The sequence below is a fragment of the Phaseolus vulgaris genome, chromosome 10 (genome assembly GCF_051622355.1).
Source record: "Phaseolus vulgaris cultivar YP4 chromosome 10, ASM5162235v1, whole genome shotgun sequence".
Classification (NCBI taxonomy): Eukaryota; Viridiplantae; Streptophyta; class Magnoliopsida; order Fabales; family Fabaceae; genus Phaseolus; species Phaseolus vulgaris.
The window spans coordinates 12,665,553-12,687,580 of record NC_143507.1 but is presented as its reverse complement, the minus strand read 5'-3'; the positions used below and the strand labels follow the sequence as shown (position 1 = coordinate 12,687,580).

General features: G+C 38.7%; 1 protein-coding gene across 1 annotated transcript; it reads right to left on the bottom strand.

Moving 5' to 3' along the window:
* Positions 1-6,775: 6,775 nt before the first annotated feature.
* LOC137812779 (uncharacterized) lies at positions 6,776-14,643 on the bottom strand. The gene is made up of 9 exons (XM_068614979.1): positions 14,220-14,643; positions 13,052-13,215; positions 12,769-12,892; positions 12,559-12,688; positions 12,192-12,253; positions 7,848-12,102; positions 7,674-7,760; positions 7,480-7,584; positions 6,776-7,372 (listed from the first exon to the last, which is right to left on the bottom strand). The coding sequence occupies exons 1-9, from the start codon at positions 14,372-14,374 to the stop codon at positions 7,322-7,324; spliced, it is 5,133 nt and encodes a 1,710-aa protein (XP_068471080.1). The 5' UTR covers positions 14,375-14,643; the 3' UTR covers positions 6,776-7,321.
* Positions 14,644-22,028: the final 7,385 nt, after the last annotated feature.

Genomic DNA, 22,028 nt, shown 5'->3' with positions numbered 1-22,028 from the left:
TAGGAACCCTAAGCCCACTAAGAGACGTGGGAGCATCACAGAAGTAACCCTAGATACAACCTATAAAGAGGGTGATAAGAACACTAGCAAGGTATGCCGTTTCTAAGACTGAAACTGCTTTACACACATTATTGTTTCTTTAGCCCTTACTGACTTGAGCGTTGGAGTGCAAACGAACGTAAGGGCGCCATTTTGTCTTTACAAGTGAAGTGTTCTTCTACCAAGGAAGTTCGACTGCAGGAGGAGACAGGCGGGCCTGAGGCTGCCGTTCCAGTCAACCGGCAACCAAGTCAACTGGCGAGAACAATAATCGTCTTCCTCAAAGCTTCGTTCTCCTTCAGTATTTCTTTGTGGGTTTTAACTACATCCTCCATCAATTTTTAGGTCATTTATACATCGTCCATGAGCTTCATTTGTTCCTCATGGGCTTCCTTTTGTCGGTGCTCATGCTTTTCTTGTAATTCTAGGTGCATGTGTTCTTGGGCAACGCTAGCTTCTTCTTGTATATGATCTTGCACCACTCGAAATCCTTCATCTGGTCTCGGCCTCTATAGTATCTCGTTGAAGCTCCTGCATGGTCTCTGTTCCATATGGTTGATCTGGTCGCCGGTTGACTTCAAAGGCAAGCGCTGGCTCCTCCTATTTCTAGTGGATTATGTGCTTCCCTTGGATGTTGGAAGGCGGCTCCGTTGAAACAGAGGGGACCCTACCTGTTGATTGCACTTCAACAATCAAGTCAGTTCAGGGCTTATAGAAACAATGAGTAAATAAGATACTAGTTTCAGTCTTAGAAACGGTATACCTTTACCAGGGATCTCAACTCCCTTTTATAGACTACTTTTAGGTTACCTCATTGTAACAACCCCTCTCTCACCAAAGCTTATCTCTAGTGAAATTAGGTTTGCAGGGAGGACATTTTGTTACATTGTTACATAATCTTAGCACAACAACCGCACAAAATCTTCCTCTTCGGAGTGCACAATCTTAACAGCATGGCCGTCAGGGTACCAACTCATGTACCAGCTTTCCCTGAAGACCCTAGCACATGCACTCTCTCGCTGATTAGGCCTTATATATATATATATATACGGGTTTCAACACAGGCATCTCTAGGCCCACTTACGTGACCCACTATCTCAACCAGACCACCGAGCCGACCTGTGCCGATGTCTGAAGTCTAGTCCAGTACAGTCTCCATAAGTTGCTGAACTGATGCAACTTCATTCTTCATTTTTGTTGCCGCATTTGGTTTAAGGTTCGACATAGTGTCATCATTTTTTCTTTAAATCCTATTTTCAGTGTAATGTTGGTGTAGGAACAGTTTTTACCTGCCCCACACCCACAGTGGCCACCAGTTTGTTTTGGCTCAAAAGGCTTTTTTAGGTTTTAGATTTGTTGAAGAGTTAAAGTTTTCCCTTGAGCCAACACAAAATAATTTTTTTATCCTTTTTTCTTCTTCAGTTCTCTCATTTGTAGATAGTTCCCTTGAGTTCGAAAAAACCTTCATTTTTCTTCGTTAACTAATCAAGATGTTGGTTAAAAACTACTTTCCCCCTTCTTCTTTTTTGTTGTTGTTGATTTAGTCATTTTTCTTTGTTATTATTATGTTAAATAGAAAAAAAAATCACGTTTTTGTATTTCCACTTTTTTAGGCGAGATCCGGGTAGATATATTTTTTCTATTTTGGAAATATTTTGGCCGCTCAACTTCCGTGCCCCCATGCCATTCGTCATTGTTTCTCGATCCACACCTTTAATCGTAATCAATAAGTCATAGGTCTCCTTAATATCGAACAGTCCTAAATATCGAACAGTCCTAGAATATCACAAATATCAATTTAAAAGCTAGTTTATAAATTTTGAAATTAATTTAGATATCGATAAATTTTTAGTCTATAAAATACTATCTAATTTTAATTTCGTCAATATAATAAATGTATATTTTTTATTTTAAAATTAATTTTCATTTAATAATTTTCTAGTAATATATTTTTTGAGGATAAAAAATTATTTTAACAATCAATTTTCAAAACTATTTTTACGATAGTAGGGTTAGAGAAGATGTGACAATAAAGAAAAAATATAGTTTTAAAACTGAAACTAGAAAACTAAAATAATTTAAAAACTATTTTAATTTTAATAAATAAAAAGAGATTTTTCTTAAGATAAAGGGTTAACAACCCAAAGTCCGAGAGAATAATAACTTCATGATGCGGTGCTTGGAATTTGAAAAAATTGTTAGTATAATTATTTTATTGGTTTTTATATTTAGGTTCAACTTACCTTCACTTCCAACCATGTAGCAGATTGGGCTTAATTTATTGTTATCAGTGCCTCCCTTACAAAATTGTATTTCCACCCATCATTTCAATTAGATTTGAGATTTTATCTGCAATTTATGTAATAAACAAATCTATTAAATATCAATATATTATCAAATCAATTTTTTTAATTTGATTAGAAATAGAGGAAGCATTTCTGCAGCTAAATTTTAATAACTATAAAGAAAACATCAATAAATTTTTTACACGTGACCGTTTCGTTCTCAAAAACTAAATTAATAATCTCTCAAATCCGAAACATCTGGACGCCAAAAACGGTACTCTCTTCTATCCTTTTTTTTATCTTTCATCAAAACTTTTCACGATAAATTTTCTATTTGAAGGTTCTTATTTTGCTCGTTTCCATTATTAAATCACTACATATACTAACTATATACATACATAAATATACATACACATATATATATATATACATATATATACATATATATATATATATATACATATATATATACATATATATATACCTATATATATATATATATATATATATATATAAAAGATATAATTAGTAAAAAATAATTAATGTTATATTAAATTTTTTTTAAAAAGTATTCAACGAGTCTAAGTGATGTGATTCCAATAGCCACATAGAACAAGATTTTTGACATTTTTAGGAATCACCTTGAGCTGGAAAATATAGAGGCACTTTTCTTAGAGTTGGATCATTGTTCTAAGACAAGAACTCACCAATAACTAGTACCAAATCCCAAACTCATTTGGATGAACCAAATATTGTCAAATTGAATCAACAAAGAGATTAAAACTGGAATTGACCGAACAGAATTGAACAAATGATCAAATGAACCGAACCAAAACAGAAATTAAAAACAGAAACAGAACATAGTGCTGGAAAAAATAGAAAAACCGAAACTGAAAAATTCAAGAACACAAAGCAACATGAACAATTGAAGAAGAAGAAAGGAAGGAGAAGAGAATGCTCATGAAGATGGAAGGACGATGGATGATCTCGCCACTAGAAGTGTGGAATGCTCCTAGATGAGAGTGATGCCGCCACTTGAGGACTCCATTGATCCATCAAGATAAGACTAGAGAAGAAGGCTCCAAAAGCTCTCCAAAGGTCACTCAAAATTTGAGTAGAGTTTTCTTAGATTAATTCCAATCTGAAAAATACAAAGAGAGCACCTCTATTTATAGCCTAAGGTGCTGAAATATAAGCTACACAAATTCAAAAAAACTCCCTCCCAAAAAGCTTCTAGAATTTGCGCCTAAAACAAAGCATGAGGAAGGTGTGACCTCTTCCTTCACTTTGGCACCTCCTTTTCTACTCCTACACCTATCTACTAACACACACCCCCTAAGACTCCTAACTAAAGACTAAAAGATGCTAAAACAAAAGAGGTTTCTAATGTTTCCCTCTAAGCACCTTCAACTAAAGAAATTATAAAAAGAGAAAATAAATGTCCTCTAGCTCCCAAAGCTTTGAACATGCTTCTTGTAATCCTTTGAGGTGGACTTTGACCTCCATGGGCGTCTTCTATTTGTGCCTCCACCTCCTCTTGATCTTGTTGATTGGCCTCCATGTCCTCTTGGGCTTGATCTCCATCACTAAGAAACTCTACACAGAATGTCTTCATGAATACTCCAAATCATTTGCTAGCTTAGCACTACTTACAGATGCGATGTTCATCAACTTCGCAAAGTGCAAATTGAAAAGCAAATTCTTCCTAATATTTTTGTGTTTTGGAAATAAAAATCCAAAAACAAAAATCAAAAGTCATTCTGAATAAGAAAATCCAGAGGCACATTCTTCTTGCACCTGATCAATTCAAACTAGCATCCGATCTTAGATTTGAAAAGACAAAAGTGTCCTTAATGAATTTTAGATTAGGTCAAGTGATGAATGTGAATTAGAGACCTGCACCCAACCCTCACATCTGCACCCAACACACAGTCGCAACTCATGTACTGGTTTTAACTATTAACACTTATATGTTCCAGATATTGATATCCATAGGCACCTGATTGACTTCCGGATTTTTTCATCCATAGACATGTTAATGAGTTACGGATTTTTCCATCTATAAATAGTTGTATGACTTACGGATTTTTCCATCCATAAACAGTTGTATGACTTACGGATTTTTTTATCCATAGGCACAAATATTGGGTTACGGATAAATCCATCCATAGGCACAAATATTGGGTTACGGATAAATCCATCCATAGGCACAAGTATTGGGTTACGGATGACCTACCATTGTCTCTGTCAAATCATGATTGTGAGATCCACAAATTAATTCAACCATCCACCCTTGACCACCTTTGACTGGTTTGCCTCGCAATCTGAAAGGACACTCACACTTCCTACTTCTCGTTCTACTTATATTTACGTCTTTTTTATACCGCCTGTATTTACCTCCTCTCTCACAACCTAATAATACGAATGTCATCCTTTCTCATTGACCCGTCCATGTATCCGACTTTAATATAACAATAACAAACCCATAACTATAACCAACACTTCTCGCCCACTCTAACAGCTCATCTCGGTCACGAAATACCTACAATAACATATGCCAAATTTTAAAATCATTCATAAACAATAACATTCAAAACCCCAACATTTACCTTACCTCATTTGTAGTAAATGCCTCACTACACTTATGTGTCATATCTTCATTATCTAACACATTGTAAGTTATTGACTGCTCCATATCAACATCATCTAATCCATCTCACACATCAATTTCTCCTGAAATTCCCATGTATGAGTCTTGTGTATCCATTCACAATGCTGGAATTTTTTTTTTACTTAGCTTGCGAAAAATAGTCAACTATTCCGGATATGGATATCCATAATCCAAAAAACAACTACGGATATGGATACCCATAATTCAAAATACAACTACGGATATTTAAATCCATAATACAAAACGAAATTTCGGATAATTATATCCGTAAGGCAGTGATATGGTGCAAAACATGTTACTGACTTACGGACGCTTACATCCGTAAGGTTAAAAGAAGACTTCCGGATATCGGTATCCGTCACTACCTAAGCTCGAACAAAATGCGATAAAAAAGCTTAAATCGATTCTTACCTCACAACAATGTTAAAGTGCAAACGACCCCGTCCACCACCACTGTAAATCCACCTCCTACGCAACTCAAAGCACTACCAAAGAAGAAAACCAACTCAAAGCACCACCGTCACAGCTTTTTCAAAGAAACCTTCACAGTTTTTCCACAATACAGTCGATAGTTTTATGGAATAGGAAATCTATATTATTTTTTTCATTCCGAATTATGAAATCTAGTAAAATTTCGAATTGACACTTCTTGTAAAATTTCGTATTGGCGTGTCCAGGACCTTTCCATACTGGTGCTTTCGGTAGTAACTAGTTAATTAATAAAACAAGTGAAAGCATGTTGAGAGAATCATGAATAAAAGAGAAAAACTTCAAATAAGAGAAAACCAACCCTCTGCTCCAACATTTCCTAGGTTCCGAACAAGTTTTCTGCTCCTCATTTCACTTTTATTTAATTCTAGCTTTATGTTTTTTTTCTTTTTTTTTTAGTTGGTTTTTGGTGTTCTTTTCCTTTTTTTTTTTATGCTAAAAAAATGTTCAAATAGCAGAATTTAATTAGATCTAAAGCTGCGTATTGAATGAAGCAATATGGAAAGAGCTAGCAGCAGCAACAGTGGTGAGAGAGTAAAAAGGGCTGCAGAAGAGGACATTGGAGACCCTCCCAAGATGAGACACTTAATAAACTTGTGAAGGAATATGGTTCCCAAAACTGGAACTTTGTTTCAGAACATCTAGAACGAACATCAGGTCAATTATAACTATCATGAGTCATGACAATATTTGTATTTATGCGTTTCCCTTTTCTCTTACTTTGCATAACTTTAATGAATGATGAGTAAATAAAATGCAAAATACAGAAATCCATTATTGAATAAAGCATTTCATATCCATCAATCCGTAATAAAAATTAGGCTTCTAAATTCAACGAAAATCAACAATTTATGCAAATTTTGTTTCTAGAACATCCCCTCATCTAGAAAGCAACACAATTCACTTTCGAATTGATGAATCCGTAGCACACTGCCGGATCCCAATTTCCGATCCAGTTTTTTCAAATAAAAAGGTGAAGGCCAGTTTTGGGATTTACAAAATTGTGGGGGTGCAGGAAGAAAAATATAGGGGTACAGGAAGAAGAAGCCATTCCAAAAAAGGGGATCCAGAATGTATTTTTATATGTAACCCATTTTTTAAGGGCATTTTTGTCTTTTCCAATGAAATTGGGTGCAGTGATATGGTGCAGGAAGAAATTGCCAATTGAAGATACCGAAAGCAATCTGATGACATATTTTAGTATCACTTTAATTTATCTCTTCCATTTTTTCCAATTTACTTGCTAATATATAACAAGAACAGTAATCATAAAGAGGGATTGAACAATGAATAATGGTAATAGTGGACTGTACACTGAAATGATTTTACTCACGTATATATGTTACTATACTGGACACAGATGAACTACATGATAAATGGGCAATTATCACAAAACACAACTACATCACAGAATTACAAAATTGGATACTCGTGACTAAATATAAAAAAAATTATGACACGACACAAATATACATGTGCTTATATGTGAACGGGAGGCATGGGGATATTTCTTGATAGCATGGATCTAGACTTGTACAGCGCTTGCACGCTGAACTTGAGTCGTCTTCAGTGAAGTGAGTTCCACCTCTGAGACATCGAAGCTAATCTACATGCTAGTACAATTTTTCATGCATATATATGTGAAGAAAGAAGACTAAGAAAGCTATATCCTATATGGAGTTCAGAGTATCATATATGAACAGAGTAGGATAAAGAATCTTGCATTTCAGGGAGATTTCCTATTCATTAAAAGGGAGCGTGACTATATAAATCAAGCTCAAGAAAGAACCAGAGTGTCAAAAACATCCACCAGCTGAGAACACTTCTAATAGTAAATTCAAGAATCGCTCCAATCCGCATCGTCATCTTCATCACTTCCAGCCAAAGCCTATTTATTTAAACAACTATCAAATTAGTGAACTCTGAAAAGTGAGTAAAACCATCGAGACAGAAGCACACGCCTATTACAGTTAAATAAACAGATGAAAAAGAGACCTGGCGAATTGCGTTTGCTTTCTCCAAGATGGCTGCAAGCTTCAAATTTGTTTTTGGACCTTGAATGCTAGGTCGCGTAGTCACAGCAGGCTTCAAGTTGAAGGACTGAGAGAACCAAAATGTTTTTTTTTCAAATAAAAATAATGCTTTCAATACAAAAGGGTACACTAAGCATAAATGAAGTAAGTTCTAACCTTTGTTCTTATCTGTTCTAGTAGAGAATCTCTTTCATCTACCTTCGGTGCAATTTGAGGCATGACCCGTTCGGTAACCCTCCTAAGCTGCAGTAGTCAAAGGCAAAGTTTTATGAGAGAATGAAGACCTCAAAAGGATATTCAGTGTCGTATAAAAACTTGATAATATCTCACCTTGCTTTTGTCATGAGCAGCAACAGCATCTATTAGAGGATTTCGAGGACGAAGAAGCTTACTCTTTGGTTTTCCATTAGTTCTTTCACTCTCCACGTCTGAAGTATGATCAGATGTATCCAAGGACATTGTCATTCCCCCTTCATTGGTTGCGAAACTCTGATTAGGCTCCATACTTTCCATGTTTGCAGACATGAATGAGATAGGCAAACATTCTTGTTCCCCTTCCAAATTATGCATAGACTGCTGCAGGGTTTGAACTTCAGAACTAGTCCCTGACATTAATTGACTTGGAGGTAGAGTCAGTTTTCCTTCAGAAATGATAGAATCATGTCCAGGCCCGGGAACAGCACATTCAACAGGTGGAATTGGAGGCTCTGGGTTAGAACTTTGTTCCATTTCTCCATCGGAAGCAACAATGTGAATGTCAGGACTGTCCATTGGTACCCCATCAGTAACAGACTGCTTAAGTGTTTTATCATCTGAACTAGGCTCCATCATTAATTGACTTGGAGGCTGAGGCAGTTTTTCTTCAGCTGAAACGAAATCCTGTCCAGAAAGAGCACATTCAGCAGGTGGAATTGTAGGGCAAGGGTTTGAATTCAGTACAATTTCTCCCCCAGAATCAATTGCGTGACCATTTGGAGGCCCGTCCATAGATACCATATTAGTCATACTCTGTTGAAGTGATTTATCATCGGATCTAGTCTCCAACATTAACTTATGTGGAGGTTGAGTTGAACTTTCTTCTGTAGGGATGGAATCATGCACTGAAACAGCATATGCAGCTGCTGGTACAGGCACAAATGGGTTTGAATTCTGCATCACTTTTCCCTCAGGAGCAACAATGAGACCATGAGGAGACATGCCTGTAGATGCCACAGGTAAGGATAAGAAGGGATTCGGAATTTGGTTTCTCTCCAGAAATAGGTAATTATATTGACCTTTTGATTCATTAACCATGATAGGAAATTGAAAAGGAATAGCAACAGGATGCCCTGAAACACCAACAGGAAACCCAGAAGAATGTTCGAGCTTATCACTTTCCACAGCCATGACAGGCAAAAATGGATGCTGATACAACGAGGTCTCTCTCTCAGAAATTGGCACACCAAATAGAGATGTTTTATCCAGCCTAATTGGCTGGACTGAAGCCTGACTTACTTCTAATTCTTCTCTATGTGAAGGTAGGGAAGCATTTTGAACCTTTCCCATTCTCCATTGCATAGGCGGTAGAGGAGGCAAAGGTGGCATCTCATCAAGATTATTTTGAGTTGCCTTGGGAAAGTGGCTAGGAAGAAGAGGCATCAATGGATCCATGACAAGTTTTGCAGCATTCTGACTAGATGAATGTGGCAAGGAATAAAATGGTGATGGCTCATCTGCGTGTATTTCTGACACATATTCAGAAGTAGCATGATTGCTTTCTTGCTCCAATAGATATTGCATCTTCTGATATTGAGATTTCTCAGAGGCAAAGTTTCTTTCATCTCTGAGTGGATATTCTTCAACCAGTTCACCAATTTGGGATTTTGAGAACAGATCTAAATCAGCTTCAGGTCCCCACTGATTCCCCGAAGGTGATGAAAAACTATCTCTGCCATTTTGTAGTGGATCATGCTGACCATTAAATATTGATTCTGACTGCTGGGCATCCAACCCTGAAAATTCAGGCACTGTTTCAGCATCATCAACAAAAGCACTATGTTGGAACTTCTGAATATTACATGTTCCAGAATCAGAAAGATCACAAGGAACAATTTTGTTCAGGTTCAATTTTGCATCCATAGAAGCAATTTCTGGTTGATCCACTATCTTCTGGTCCTCTAGTTCTGTAGATTCTCTGGAAACTGCCTCGTCAACTTCCCTCTCCTGTGAATCTGCAAAAATAGGAAGAGATTCTTCTAACTTCGCAATATTACCGGTTGCAGAATTTATTACATCAGATGATGTTAAATCTAGCAAAGGTGCCAATTGATTCTCATTCGCCTCTGCATTTGTGTCCATGGCACTTTGCATCAATTCTACTTCATTGGATTTCAAGTCCATTTTATAAGAATGCGTATTCAACAGAGGCTCTTCTGAATCTGAAGAACCCCTTGAAGGAGAAGTCTGATTGGAAACTAGACTAGTAATGACACCCACACCATTTTCAGCACTATAAACACATGGGACAGAATATACACGTTGATCTTCTGACTGAACATTTTCAGTGACCAGATCATTTACCATCACATGATTATCAGAAGATGGATGTTTAAAACGACTATCAACTTCAACTGGATCAACACTGCAGGTGGATCCGTTTGTTTCATCATCATGCACCATCTTCGGTACCTCGTCAACTTCTGATGCCAGATCAGGATTTGAAACTTCAATTTCTTCTGAGCCTGGTTCCTCCTGTGTTTTGTTTTGAATTGAGTCAGAGGAAAGAACCCCAGTAAAGCAACTCATTGAAGGAACCTTCACAACAGTCTCTGTATTAAGCTGGGTTGCTGTAGTAGAACCTTGATCTTTTGTGTCATGAAATTCAGGAGCCAGCACAGCACCTGAATTCACTTTTAATTCTTTGGTGGACAGGCAAACAGGATCCTCACCTGGTGAATCAATATCTCTATTAGCCAAAATTTCAGAAATGTTTTCATCTGTAGGTCCTGCTTGGAACATTTTGATTTCAGAATGAGAATTGGATTCATCTCCATGAGCAAATCCCAAATCATTAGAAACTTGTAACAAATCATCAGAGTGAATACATGGATTATCATCATCCAAGTTGTCTATTGATGTTTTATCAGAAGAATTCATAGGACAAGCATTATCTTTTATGAGGGAGAGAGAGACAGGTTTGGAAGTAATAGATTCTGCAAGCCCTTTTCTGTCTGCATCATCATCTCCTGTTCTACCTGCATCATCATCATCATCATCTCCTGTTCTGCCTGCATCATCTTCTTGAGTTTTGTCTGCATCATCACCATCTAACCTTAACTTAAGTTCAACAGGATCAGATGAGGTTTCACCTGATTCAGTCCCTGCAGGTATGACCACTTGTGAGGTGTATCCAGTATCTGAACACAACCACTGTCCTGAAGTCGTCCTATCTGAACAGGCTTGCCTGGAATCAGAAATCTCTTCTTCATGAACAGCAGCATCATCATGCATGACAGACCTCCTACAATCTGTGTGTTGGAACTCAACATTTTGGGGAAGCTGGTTGGATGGCACATCTGCAACCACCGGTCCATAATACTTAGCATTTGTGAATAATGAAGGTTCTGGTGTGTTTTCAATGACGGTGCTTGATGAATCAGACTGAGGTAAATAGGATCTATTTTTCATGAAAGAAACATGTTTGTCTGATGTAGAGGAGTTTCCAACAGATCGATAATCTGAGAGGTGAGCTTGTAGTTCTATATGCTGCCCATTTATATCTCTTCTGAGTGAACTATTATCATCTAATGAAGAGGAGGTTCCAGTTGATTGAGAATCTGAAGACTTAGCTTGCACTTTAATAAGTTCTTCATTTCTATCTTGTTTGAAAGAACTACTGTCATCAGACATTGAAGACTCCCCAAATGATTGAGAATCTGAAAAATGAGCTTGTAGTTGTCGTTCTTCTTTATCCTTAGTATTTGTTTCCTTTTGAACATTCAAGAATCTATTCTTAGGTTTGTACTCGTTGTCTGTATCCAATTCTGATTCCATGGTAGTTAAAGCATCCATGTAATTGTCAACCTCACTAGTCACGTCATCTGAATGGTACCCATCTAAGTTGCCTTCTATTTTCCTTCGTTCATCAATAGCCAATTGTGCTACATCAAGCAACTTCCGATTATTAGAAGATATATGAAGTGTCACACCAGATGAGATTTCTTCTTTCACCTTCACAGGATCTCCATCAGTCCCACCATTCATTTCTGAAAATGATTTTAGTTCTAAGTCCTGCTCATCAAGGGATGAATAGGTGTTTTTATTTCCTTTTGACCTTTTCACAGGACTGATGCTACTAATTTCAAGAATTTTAATCCCAGTCTCACTAGTATCATCTGATGTCAATTTCACAGGCAGTGGAAAGATTGAAGTTTCACAAACCATTTTTTGATCAGGTGAACGAGTTTCCAGAAATTTCTCCATGTAACTCTTACCAACATCTGCTTCAACTGCCGGTCCATTCAGTTGTCTTTTTTTCAACTTCACTAGACGTGCAGGATTACTATAACCATTTTCAATACGCTCTTCAAGAAGCAGCTGGTGTAATCTGCAATGATGGAAATTAAATTGAACCACCAATCATTAAAAAACATAATAATAAAAATGATTCATCACAATAAAATTATTGGGGCTTACTTTGAATGTGATGGTACAACATTAGGAGCTTCACCATCCCTCAGCCTTGCTCCTTTCTTCAGCTGGAAGTGAAGAAAATAAATTATTTCTACAAAATTGTAGCATTTAATTTTATATTGCATAAAATTATTTGCTATGGTAATTACAGAGAAATGCAACCCAGGTATATACAACAAAAGGCAGAGCTAAAAGTTGTCCACCTGCTTGTATCATATGCAGTCTCATACGTGTATGAATGACGATAATGCACAGAAATAATTTAAAAAATTTCAGCAAAACAATAATACACAACATATCAAGATCAAACATTTAAGACAATTATTCAGTAAAAAAACTGTATATAAATGGTAGAATTGAAATTTTGTACCTTGATTTTACGAATTCTCTTCTCTCTCTGAACTTCTATGGTAGCATTTACAGGAGAAGTTGATTCTATTTTAAAGAATGATGGATCAGTATAACGCTTAAGGCATGCCCCAGCCCCAGCTACATCGAACCTTTAAAGAAGCCAGAAGAAAAAAAATCAAAAATCTATAGCATTACTTTCTAATCATATAATTGATGAATCAACTCATACTTATCCAGAAGGAACAGTCTTGGAGGGCCCCGACATTCTTCATATGAATCCATTATAAATCGAGGTAAGTCTCCACGAGTCACAAGATTTTGTTCAGACTGTAGATTAGGATGCCAATCAATCCCTGTAATGCAATATGCAAGTATGTTTAAATTAGCAAAGGGACCATAGCAGCAAAAGGTTACAACTTAACAAAAATTCCTGCATTTTACAAGATTAACAGTATTTAAATTACGATCATGAGAAGTTAAACTTAATAGGACTCTGTAAAGAGAAATCTAACCTCCGTTAGTATAGAATGATGAGTGATGAGTTTGAGAGAAGAAAGCCTTCTCAAGTGAAGGAACTTCAGCCTCAAGTTGTTTAACACGAGCCATAAGACCATGGCCTCTTGCAGCAGTAACCATTACTTCTTCATGTAAATCATGGAAAATCTCAGCAGCAAACCTAACCAAAATGAAATAGTTTAATAGTGAGAATTTAATGGCACCTAGGGGCAGTCAAAATTTCCAGTACTAAAAAGGCAGGAAACAACTTCAAAGTTGAGATATCCTATTACAATCGAAACTCCGCCAAGTAGAACTAACCTCAAGGAAATCAGAATGTCACTATGACATCTATTACTATTTGAACCAGATTCACATGATTAAGACACCAAGGCGTGCCATTTGTGGCATATGAAAAAGTTAAGCCTTAATACCCAACCCAATACTCACTTAAGGAAAAATCACACATGTTCAGTAACTCTACTCAGCTATAGATGGTCTACTAAAATTGCTCTACTCGTCCGATTTTAAAATATCAGCAAATTCCCAAAAACATCAAAGAACAAACATACTTTTTCAACAGTCAAATCTATCTTAAACCCAATAACTACGCTTCTCAATTTAATCTCATACAGCCAAAACCGATCAGGAACTTCATCAATCCAAGTTTGGAGTCTACAATAAGTCAGACAAATTCAAACCAAGTCAAGCTCTACGCCTCCACAAGGTCACCGCAACACTTACACAACTCAACAGTTTAAATCAATCCCCGAACTATAACTGCCCAATTTTCTTTCAATTTCTTCCCCTCGCCCTCTCAAAACTCTACGCATACAAAGCTCAAAAGGAGAAGACGTAAAATTTGAAACTAACTAACTAACTAAACAAATTAATCATTTAATAACCAATAAACCATAACAAAACCACCGAATTAAGCATGTATACTATCTTCCACTTCCAAAGTAGCTCCTCGATCCAGCCAGCAAACGAAATCCAAAATCACACAACCTTGCCAAATTAAGCTCACTCCAGCACAGACCTAAACATTCCCACTTGTTTTAATCTTTCGCTTTCCTTTTCCAAACTCACCACTCTTTCAACTAAACGCAACCACCGAAAATCAGAATTACGAAACCAAAGAAATTAAAAAATAATGCAGAAGGAACGGAATAAGAAGAAACTGACTCGGCGAGGTCGCCGAGCTGGCGCAAGAGTCCAACGAGACCGGCCATGGCGACGGCTTCGAGAAGCGCTTCTGGATCATCTTTGTCGGCGGCACGATACAGCTCGGGATCCGCCAAGCTGTACTCGTTCCGCACGCGGTACTTCGAGAGCGGCATTTTTCTTTGTCTTCGTCGGCAATTTAGAAAACCCTATTTTTGGCGATCGACTTGCCTCGACGCTTCGATCTTCTCTCTTATTCTTCTTCCGGCGACTCTGCGTCTGCGGTGTTCCACCATGGAAGGAGAGAGAGAGAGAGAGTGAGAGAAAAAGTGTGAGAATTTCCTTTTATTTTTATTTTTACTTTAAATAATTGTTTTGCGGAAAAGAAATGAACGAAGATACGGGGGTGGTGGGTACGTCAGTGGTAGACGTGAAGAGAGTGACCGAGCAGGAAAAGCAGTACACTCACTATTTATTGATTAACCTAACCCATTTCAGACAAAGTAATATTTTTCATATTTTTGGGAGATGACAAAAGTAATTATTCATTTCAGATTTAATTTAATTAGGGATCTTGCCAATTTCCTTAAACACCTTCTGCTAAAGAAATTAAAATAAAGTTAGTGACTAACGCATTAATTGCAAAGTGAAATTGTAACATCTATTACTAAATACATGACTCTTGAATCATAGCAAAATAATTAAACATATGTGTAATAACTATGTTATACTTTAAGAAAAAAACTTTTCTTTACACAGAAAATTACTATATTAAAAAATAAAGTAAACAAAAATAATAACATAAATAATTTTCTCTTCTCTTCCATTTGTCTAAGTTGAGAATGAAATATTATCAACTCTCTTGTACACCACACTATCATTATGGTTTAAAATTAACAACACATAAGTACATAAGATAAGATAAAACAGTATTTGAAATCTCATATTTATTGTAAAATATTGTCTAAAAAGGTATTTTTATTGCTTAACCGCATTAGATTGTCCAATATTTGATATGCAGCTTGTATCATATGTGGTGGATTATCTTAGTAGATTGTCTAGTCATTTAGCATATACTTGAACTTTGATTGTTTGGAGAAATCATTTAAGTAACTTTTAAACTCAGTAATGAGAAACACTATTCATGTGTCTTCCTCTTTAATATATGTGTGTTTCACGTGAGTTATTTACAACAATATTGTTGTATAAATAGGAACTTTGTATCATCAGTTGATGTTAATGTTTGGGTTATGCTTGAATGCGAGCCCAAGTAAGAGTTTATTGTAGATTTGTCATGATAATTGAGAAAGCCATTGGTTTGAATGATTTTAGATTGTGGCGGTTGAAGATGTGTGCTTTTTTGGTTCAACAGGGTCTCCTCGAAGTTTTATTGGAAAGTAAATTCAAGTTTAACGTGTCCATGGCGGAAAAGGATAAGAAAAAATTGTTAGAGAAGGTTCACAACACAATATTCTTAGCCTCAATGATAAGTTGTTGAGGCAACTCTCGAAGGAGAAGATTGCATCAAGACTATGGATTAAGCATAAGAGCTTGTACATGATGAAGTCCTTAGTGAACCGTCTATATCTAAAGCAAACGTTGTACTCATATAAGATGAGTAGTGAAAATCAATTAACGAACAAGTGGATCCTGTAAGAATTAATGGCCTTAACTAGAAGGAGGTGAATTATTTAAGGGAAGTTTTTCACAAATACTGGTTAAGAATGAAGATTGATATTGATTTACAGATCAAAGAATCAAATCAGCCAAGAAAACAGAATTGTTAAACCTGTAATCAGAAAAACAACCGGTTGAAAATACGTTTTAACCGATTGTTTATGGCAGTAGAGATAAAATCACAATTCAACTAGATTTTAAATGAGTGTGTGTGTGAGAGAGAGAGAAGATCACACAAACAATTATATTGGTTAACTCCTTTCCAGAGCTACATCCAGTCCTAGAAAACCATTGGGTATTTCACTAAGTAACCAACAACAGATTACAATCACACAACAACCTCAAAGAGGTAATCTTGACGACTCAAGAACACACACCCTCTTTAACTTTACACACACACAGTTAGGACAACTCTCTGACCTTACAGATTACACAATTTACAAGAGTTCAAATTCAAAAAGAATTACAAGAGAATATGGAACAAATTACACCTGATTACAGGAAATCATAGTTGTTCGTAATCCACACTTAAACCAAAGCACAACTCAAGGCAATCCAAACTTTCACAAAACCTTTTCTGAATCACTTCTTGTGCATTTGAAATAGGAAGGGTAATTACAACTTTATAGCTCATCAAACTAGTCGTTTTAATCAGTTAAACATGAGCTAAAACAGTTTGTAAATAACTGAAAACAGATTTTGTTCCGGGCGGTTGACTTTGATCACCTTCGTGCGTATCTACGAACTGCGCTTCAAGAGCCCCTTTGCTTCTGTTCCAACGTTCTCCTTCCTCCGTCGTGAACACCTGAAACAGAGAGACAAATGACGCCCTCGCGGCCGTTTGCACTCCGACGATCAAGTCAGCTATTGGACAAGAAACACCAAACACTTCTCGTCGCAGAACACCGTAAGGTCAATGTCCAGATAAATGTGTAACTGAATTGTAACTGAAAATGCTAGCTTCCCTCAAAATAAGTTAACTTGTGCATTCATGTGTGAAAACGTACCTTATTTTGTTTATCGTAAAACCTTATATACCTTCCTGGTGTTTTTGTCCACGTGTCAGCTTGAGACTTGTGTATTCTGTGGGCGCTCTTTAGCAACACCGTCCCAGTCTTAGGGTCTTCTCAGTGTGTAAGATTGCCTTGTCGAATGTGCAACTCGTGCAGGGGTGGCTGCATGGGTGCCAACTCATGCGCTCATTCTCTGAGTCATTCGCCTTGGGAGTACCCTGCCTTCCTCACGTGCCATGCATGTGGATCACCTTCTGGGACGTGACCTTCTCATGGGTCGTTTTTGTCCCAGTGGCTTTCCAGCGGTGGTGCGTACTGTCGCGTCCCTACACCTCATGCACAAATCCTTCGTGAGTTGGGTCTCTCCCTTCTAGTACTAGGGGTGTGGCTTGAGAACCACCTTTCTTTATCTATTATTACTGTCTGGGATGCCGAGGCCCGAGGTCTCCACGCCCCTACCGTGTCGCCTCCTATTATGCCGCCTCCTCCACGGTTATCCTTACCCATGGATATCAGGAGGGGACACTTCCCTGGTCTACCAAACTTCCCGAACGCCTTTATTATGCTAAGCTTGGGTGATGCCCGAGGCCGGTCAACACCCGAGGCCGTGGACCTTAAAGAAAACTTCTTCCTGCCCTGCAGTACTTTCTAATGGATCCCTCTCTCGAGGTCCCACCATGTTGACTTTGGTCAACGCCTGAGGACCGTACTTTACACCCACCAACTTGGCCCAAGAGTCGAGTTGACCTGCTTATGGCTAATGCTGAGGTCTGACCACCGAGCGCTGAGCTCTGAGCACGCTAGTCCTGTACACAAGCCCCCTAGGCTCGAGCTGAGCTTGCTTTAGCGAAGAGGCGATTTACTCGCCCTTGGTGGCTTACGTGTCCTGTGGGTAGTGGCACGTGTGGCGCGACACACGAAGCATTTCTGAGTGGACGTCTCACCATACTCCATCACGAGCGCACATGTGGCCCTTATTAACGGCTTAAAAGCATTGTCGCTTACTCTTCCCAACACTGGGCCTTTTAACGTTCGAAAAACCTCGTCCTTTCTCACTGTTCTATTTCCCCTTCACAAAGCTGTCGTGCCTCCCCCCAAACTCTTTGCACCTCGTTCTTCAACCTGGGAAACCTACTCGCCTCGACTCGCTTTTTGAATCCAGCTACCTCCTCTGACTCATGACTATGAACTGGTATTTTTTAACGCTTTCATCATGATCAAATCACCTGTTCTACAAATGTTCTGTATTCATTAGATTTTGATTGTTATCTCTATTTGTCTTCATCATTTTTCTTGAATCCAAAATGCACGTTTGCTTTCACTGCTTGAATGTGTGCTTGTATTTGCTATTTTGTTTTCCTATTTTAGATACTCTGTTATGATGGATTACCGAACCATGCACCCCTGGGCTCCCGATAACCTTCTAGAGGAAACCTCTATGCACACCTCTTTTGAGTAGATAATGTTGTACATGAAAAGTGAATGCCCTAAAAAATGTATTTTTGGTAGGGAAAACGATAGGGGTCTTAGAGTAGTGTCGTGTAGGGAGGACGAGGCAGTTTGTTGCGATGAGTCCTCGGACCCAAAAGGTCCTTTCTGTTATTTCTTTACCACTTTCTTTAAAAAAGTTCTTCTTCGCTTACCCCTATATAACTTTGAAAAGAGCTCCTCGCTGAAATAAATGTCGCCCTAGCCCAACTACATCCAAATAGTTGGGCATTTGTCCGGGCTTTTTCCATTCTTTGTACCAATTTCGGCCATCTGCCGTTGGTGGAGGTCTTTTTGTACTTCTTTGAGGCCAAACGCCTGGGCTCCCAATTGTGGGTCTCCTTCAACGAAGTAGCTGGGAGAGCATTGCTTTTGCTCTTCCAGCAGTCTTATAAGGGTAAGTTCTTGAAAATTCGCTACAACAAGAGGGACCCAATTCTTCTTGATGGGTTCCCTTCGTACTGGACTCAAAACCCCAACTTCCAATGTGCTCGGTGCCTGGAGGACATGCCATAGTGGGACCAGGAGCAGTGCCTTTTCTTCTCCAGCCTGAAGGTGGTTTTTGACATAACCACCCTTATAAGTAAAGAGTTCTCCCTAGTGGGATTAAAAACTTACATTGGTATCTTTCGTTCTCTTGCTCTTACTAATGTTAACTTGTGTGTTTGCTTGTTGATCTACCTATGTTTCCCTTGCAGACAACATGCTGGGTAGACTTAACAAAAAGGACTTGGCAGGCAGGGCCAAGAAGATGAAGGAAGTTGCCCAAGCTCGCCTTGCTAAAGACCTGAAGCTTAAAGTCGTTGCTGAGGCCGCCCCTGATCCTACTGATGATAAGGAGACCTACTCTGGGCCAGTCTTCAAAAGGAGGCGCAAGGCTGCCACTGAGCCCTCTAAGCACTGTCTTAGATGGGCGTGCTCCCTCCCCACAATCCCCTCCGCCAAGCCCACCTTCTTGTTGTGACATGGTGGTGGTGTAGGAGGACGAGGGATCCTAGCTTGGATGCCCCTTCTTTCCTCAAGAAGACCCTCCTATCCGCCAAGGAAAAGGAAAAGCTAGAGAGCCTGAAGGAGGACCAACTAGTGGAGTAAGCTGTGAGGCAACTAGAGCAGGCATTGGTTGCAAACTGCTTGGCCATTTCCAAGCTGCAAGGGTGTAAAGGCTCAGTTAAAAAGGAGTCTCACAAGGTTGTCGAGCTCTCATAGCAGGTTGGAGGTCTCAAGCAAGAAACAACCAAACTCCGTGAAGAGCTCCAACGCACACAAGAAGAGGTTAGGGCTCTCCTGACTGAGAAGTCCAAGGAAGCCCTAGAATTATCCAACAAGAACATGGAACTCCAAGCTGAAGTGGAGAGACTGAAGGGGAGCTGGCCAAGAAGGATGAAGAGCTGATCCGAAAGGGTGAGGAGCAGGTTAAAGAGAGGGAAGCCCTCACTGACGATGCTGCTAACTCATACATGACGGGCTTTGAAGATGCCGTCGTGCAAGCCTCATGAATCTACCCAGAGATGGACTTCTCCCAACTTGGTTTGGGAAAAACGGTGGTAGATGGGCGACTTGTGGATGAGTAACATCTTTCTGTAACCAACTACCTTTTGTAACCCTCTGAACAATTTCATACCTTCTAATATCTTGTATGTACATTAATCTATTTATTCAACTTCGTTCAACTTTAGCGTATCTCGACTAGCATAATTTTATCATCCAACGATAATATAACTAACTACCTTAACAATGTAATGTACCAGACCGAAATGGGAAATCAAAATTCTCCTATAGAGCTAACCTGTGTATGACTCATACCCTTTGACTGTTAAAAGTGTCTTGCTTGTTCGCATGTTGACTAGTCACATGAACAAGGACTTGACTTTTTTTATCTTATCGCGCAGGACTTGTGCACTTGGAAAGGCTATCCGCTTTCTGCACACATCCTTCCCCAATGTTGGGGATGACTTGAGTATCTGACTTGAGTGTCAATCCCTACACCGAGTATACTCTTGAACGATCACCTTTGTTTAGAGCATCTGACTCATGTGTTGGCTTACACACCAAGTCAACTCTTAAACCTTTTTACTTTTGTTTAGAGCATCTGACTTGGGTGTTAGCTCAAACACTAGGTCTGCTCTTAAACCTTTTACCTTTGTTTAGTGCATCTGACTTGGGTGCTAGCTCAAACACCAGGTTTGCTCTTAAACCTTTTACTTTTGTTTAAAGTATATGACTTGGGTGTTATCTCAAACACTAGGTCTGCTCTTAAAAATTTTACTTTTTTTCAGAGCATCTGACTTGGATGTTAGCTCAAATACCAAGTCTGCTCATAAACCTTTTACTTTTGTTTAGAGCATCTAACTTGGGTGTTAGCTCGAACACCAGGTCTGCTCTTAAACCTTTTACTTTTGTTCAAAGCATCTGACTTGGGTGTTAGCTCAAACACCAGGTCTGCTCTTAAATGACTTTATTAGCTTTGGAGTATTCGACTTGTGTGCTGGTCCACACACAAAGTCTACCCTTCAAGAACTTTTATTGCGTGGAGTATCTGACTTGGGTGTTGGAGTACACCATCAAGTCTACTCTTCAAGTAATTTTATCGCTTGGAGTATCTGACTTGTATGTTGGCTCACACACCAAGTCTACTCTCGACACCCTCGTGGTGTATTGTTACCCTGCAAGGTTTACCTCAGCTTTCCACAGAGCGTCCGACCTCGGGTGGTTTTTTCAGCGTCGAGGTGAGTGCACAATTTTCTTATAGCGCCTACTCAGGTATTCTTTACCGAGTGAAGTCACCTTACATGTCTTTAGTCACGCCTTTTTAGCCATAGCGAGTCGTACCTAAGTACCTTCAGACTCAAAAAATCTTACTGAAAAGAAGGTGTACCACCTCATGGTGGATACTTGGGGTGCTTGAACTCAGAGTCTTACTGAGGTAGGCCATCTTCCCTAACTTTCACCTAACCACCTTAGTTACGGCAAACGAAGCTTTAGGACACCTAAAATCAGAATCTTACGAAATCGTCCTACATCCTAACACGTGTTCAAGGTGCCTGAACTCGGAGTCTTACCGAAACAGGTCAACCTCCTGATTCAAGCCAAACAGTCTTAATTATGGCTAACTTATGATTCTGGGTACATGGGCTCAGAATCTCACTAAGCAAAAGTCGTCCCATTTGAATCACCATGAATTTCAGAACGCCTAGACTTGGAATCTTACCTAGGAAAGGTCGCCTTACTCTCTTGCGTTCGGAGTATCTGACTTGGGTGTTGGCTCACACGCCAAGCCTACTCTTTAATGACTTTGGTTGGAGTATCTGACTTGGGTGTTGGCTTTCACGCCAATTTTACTCTACAACATTGAGCTAGGTTAGCTTACCTACCTCTGGTCAAATAATTTCAGGGAAATTCAGGGTGCCTGGACTCAGAATCTTATTGAGAAGATGTTTTCCCCATCTGAATTGTACAAGCGTCGAGTTGCCTAGGCCTGGAATCTTACCAGGGAACTAGATCGCCTCGTTTATTAATCAATTATGCACACATGGCGCTTACTCGGGTAATTCGTCGGTCAAGTCGCCTTATCGTGTGTTAGAAAAGAATTACCTTTCAAGAACAATTTTTCATTGGGCGACCTCATTAAAAAACCCTCATGAGGGAAAAAGAG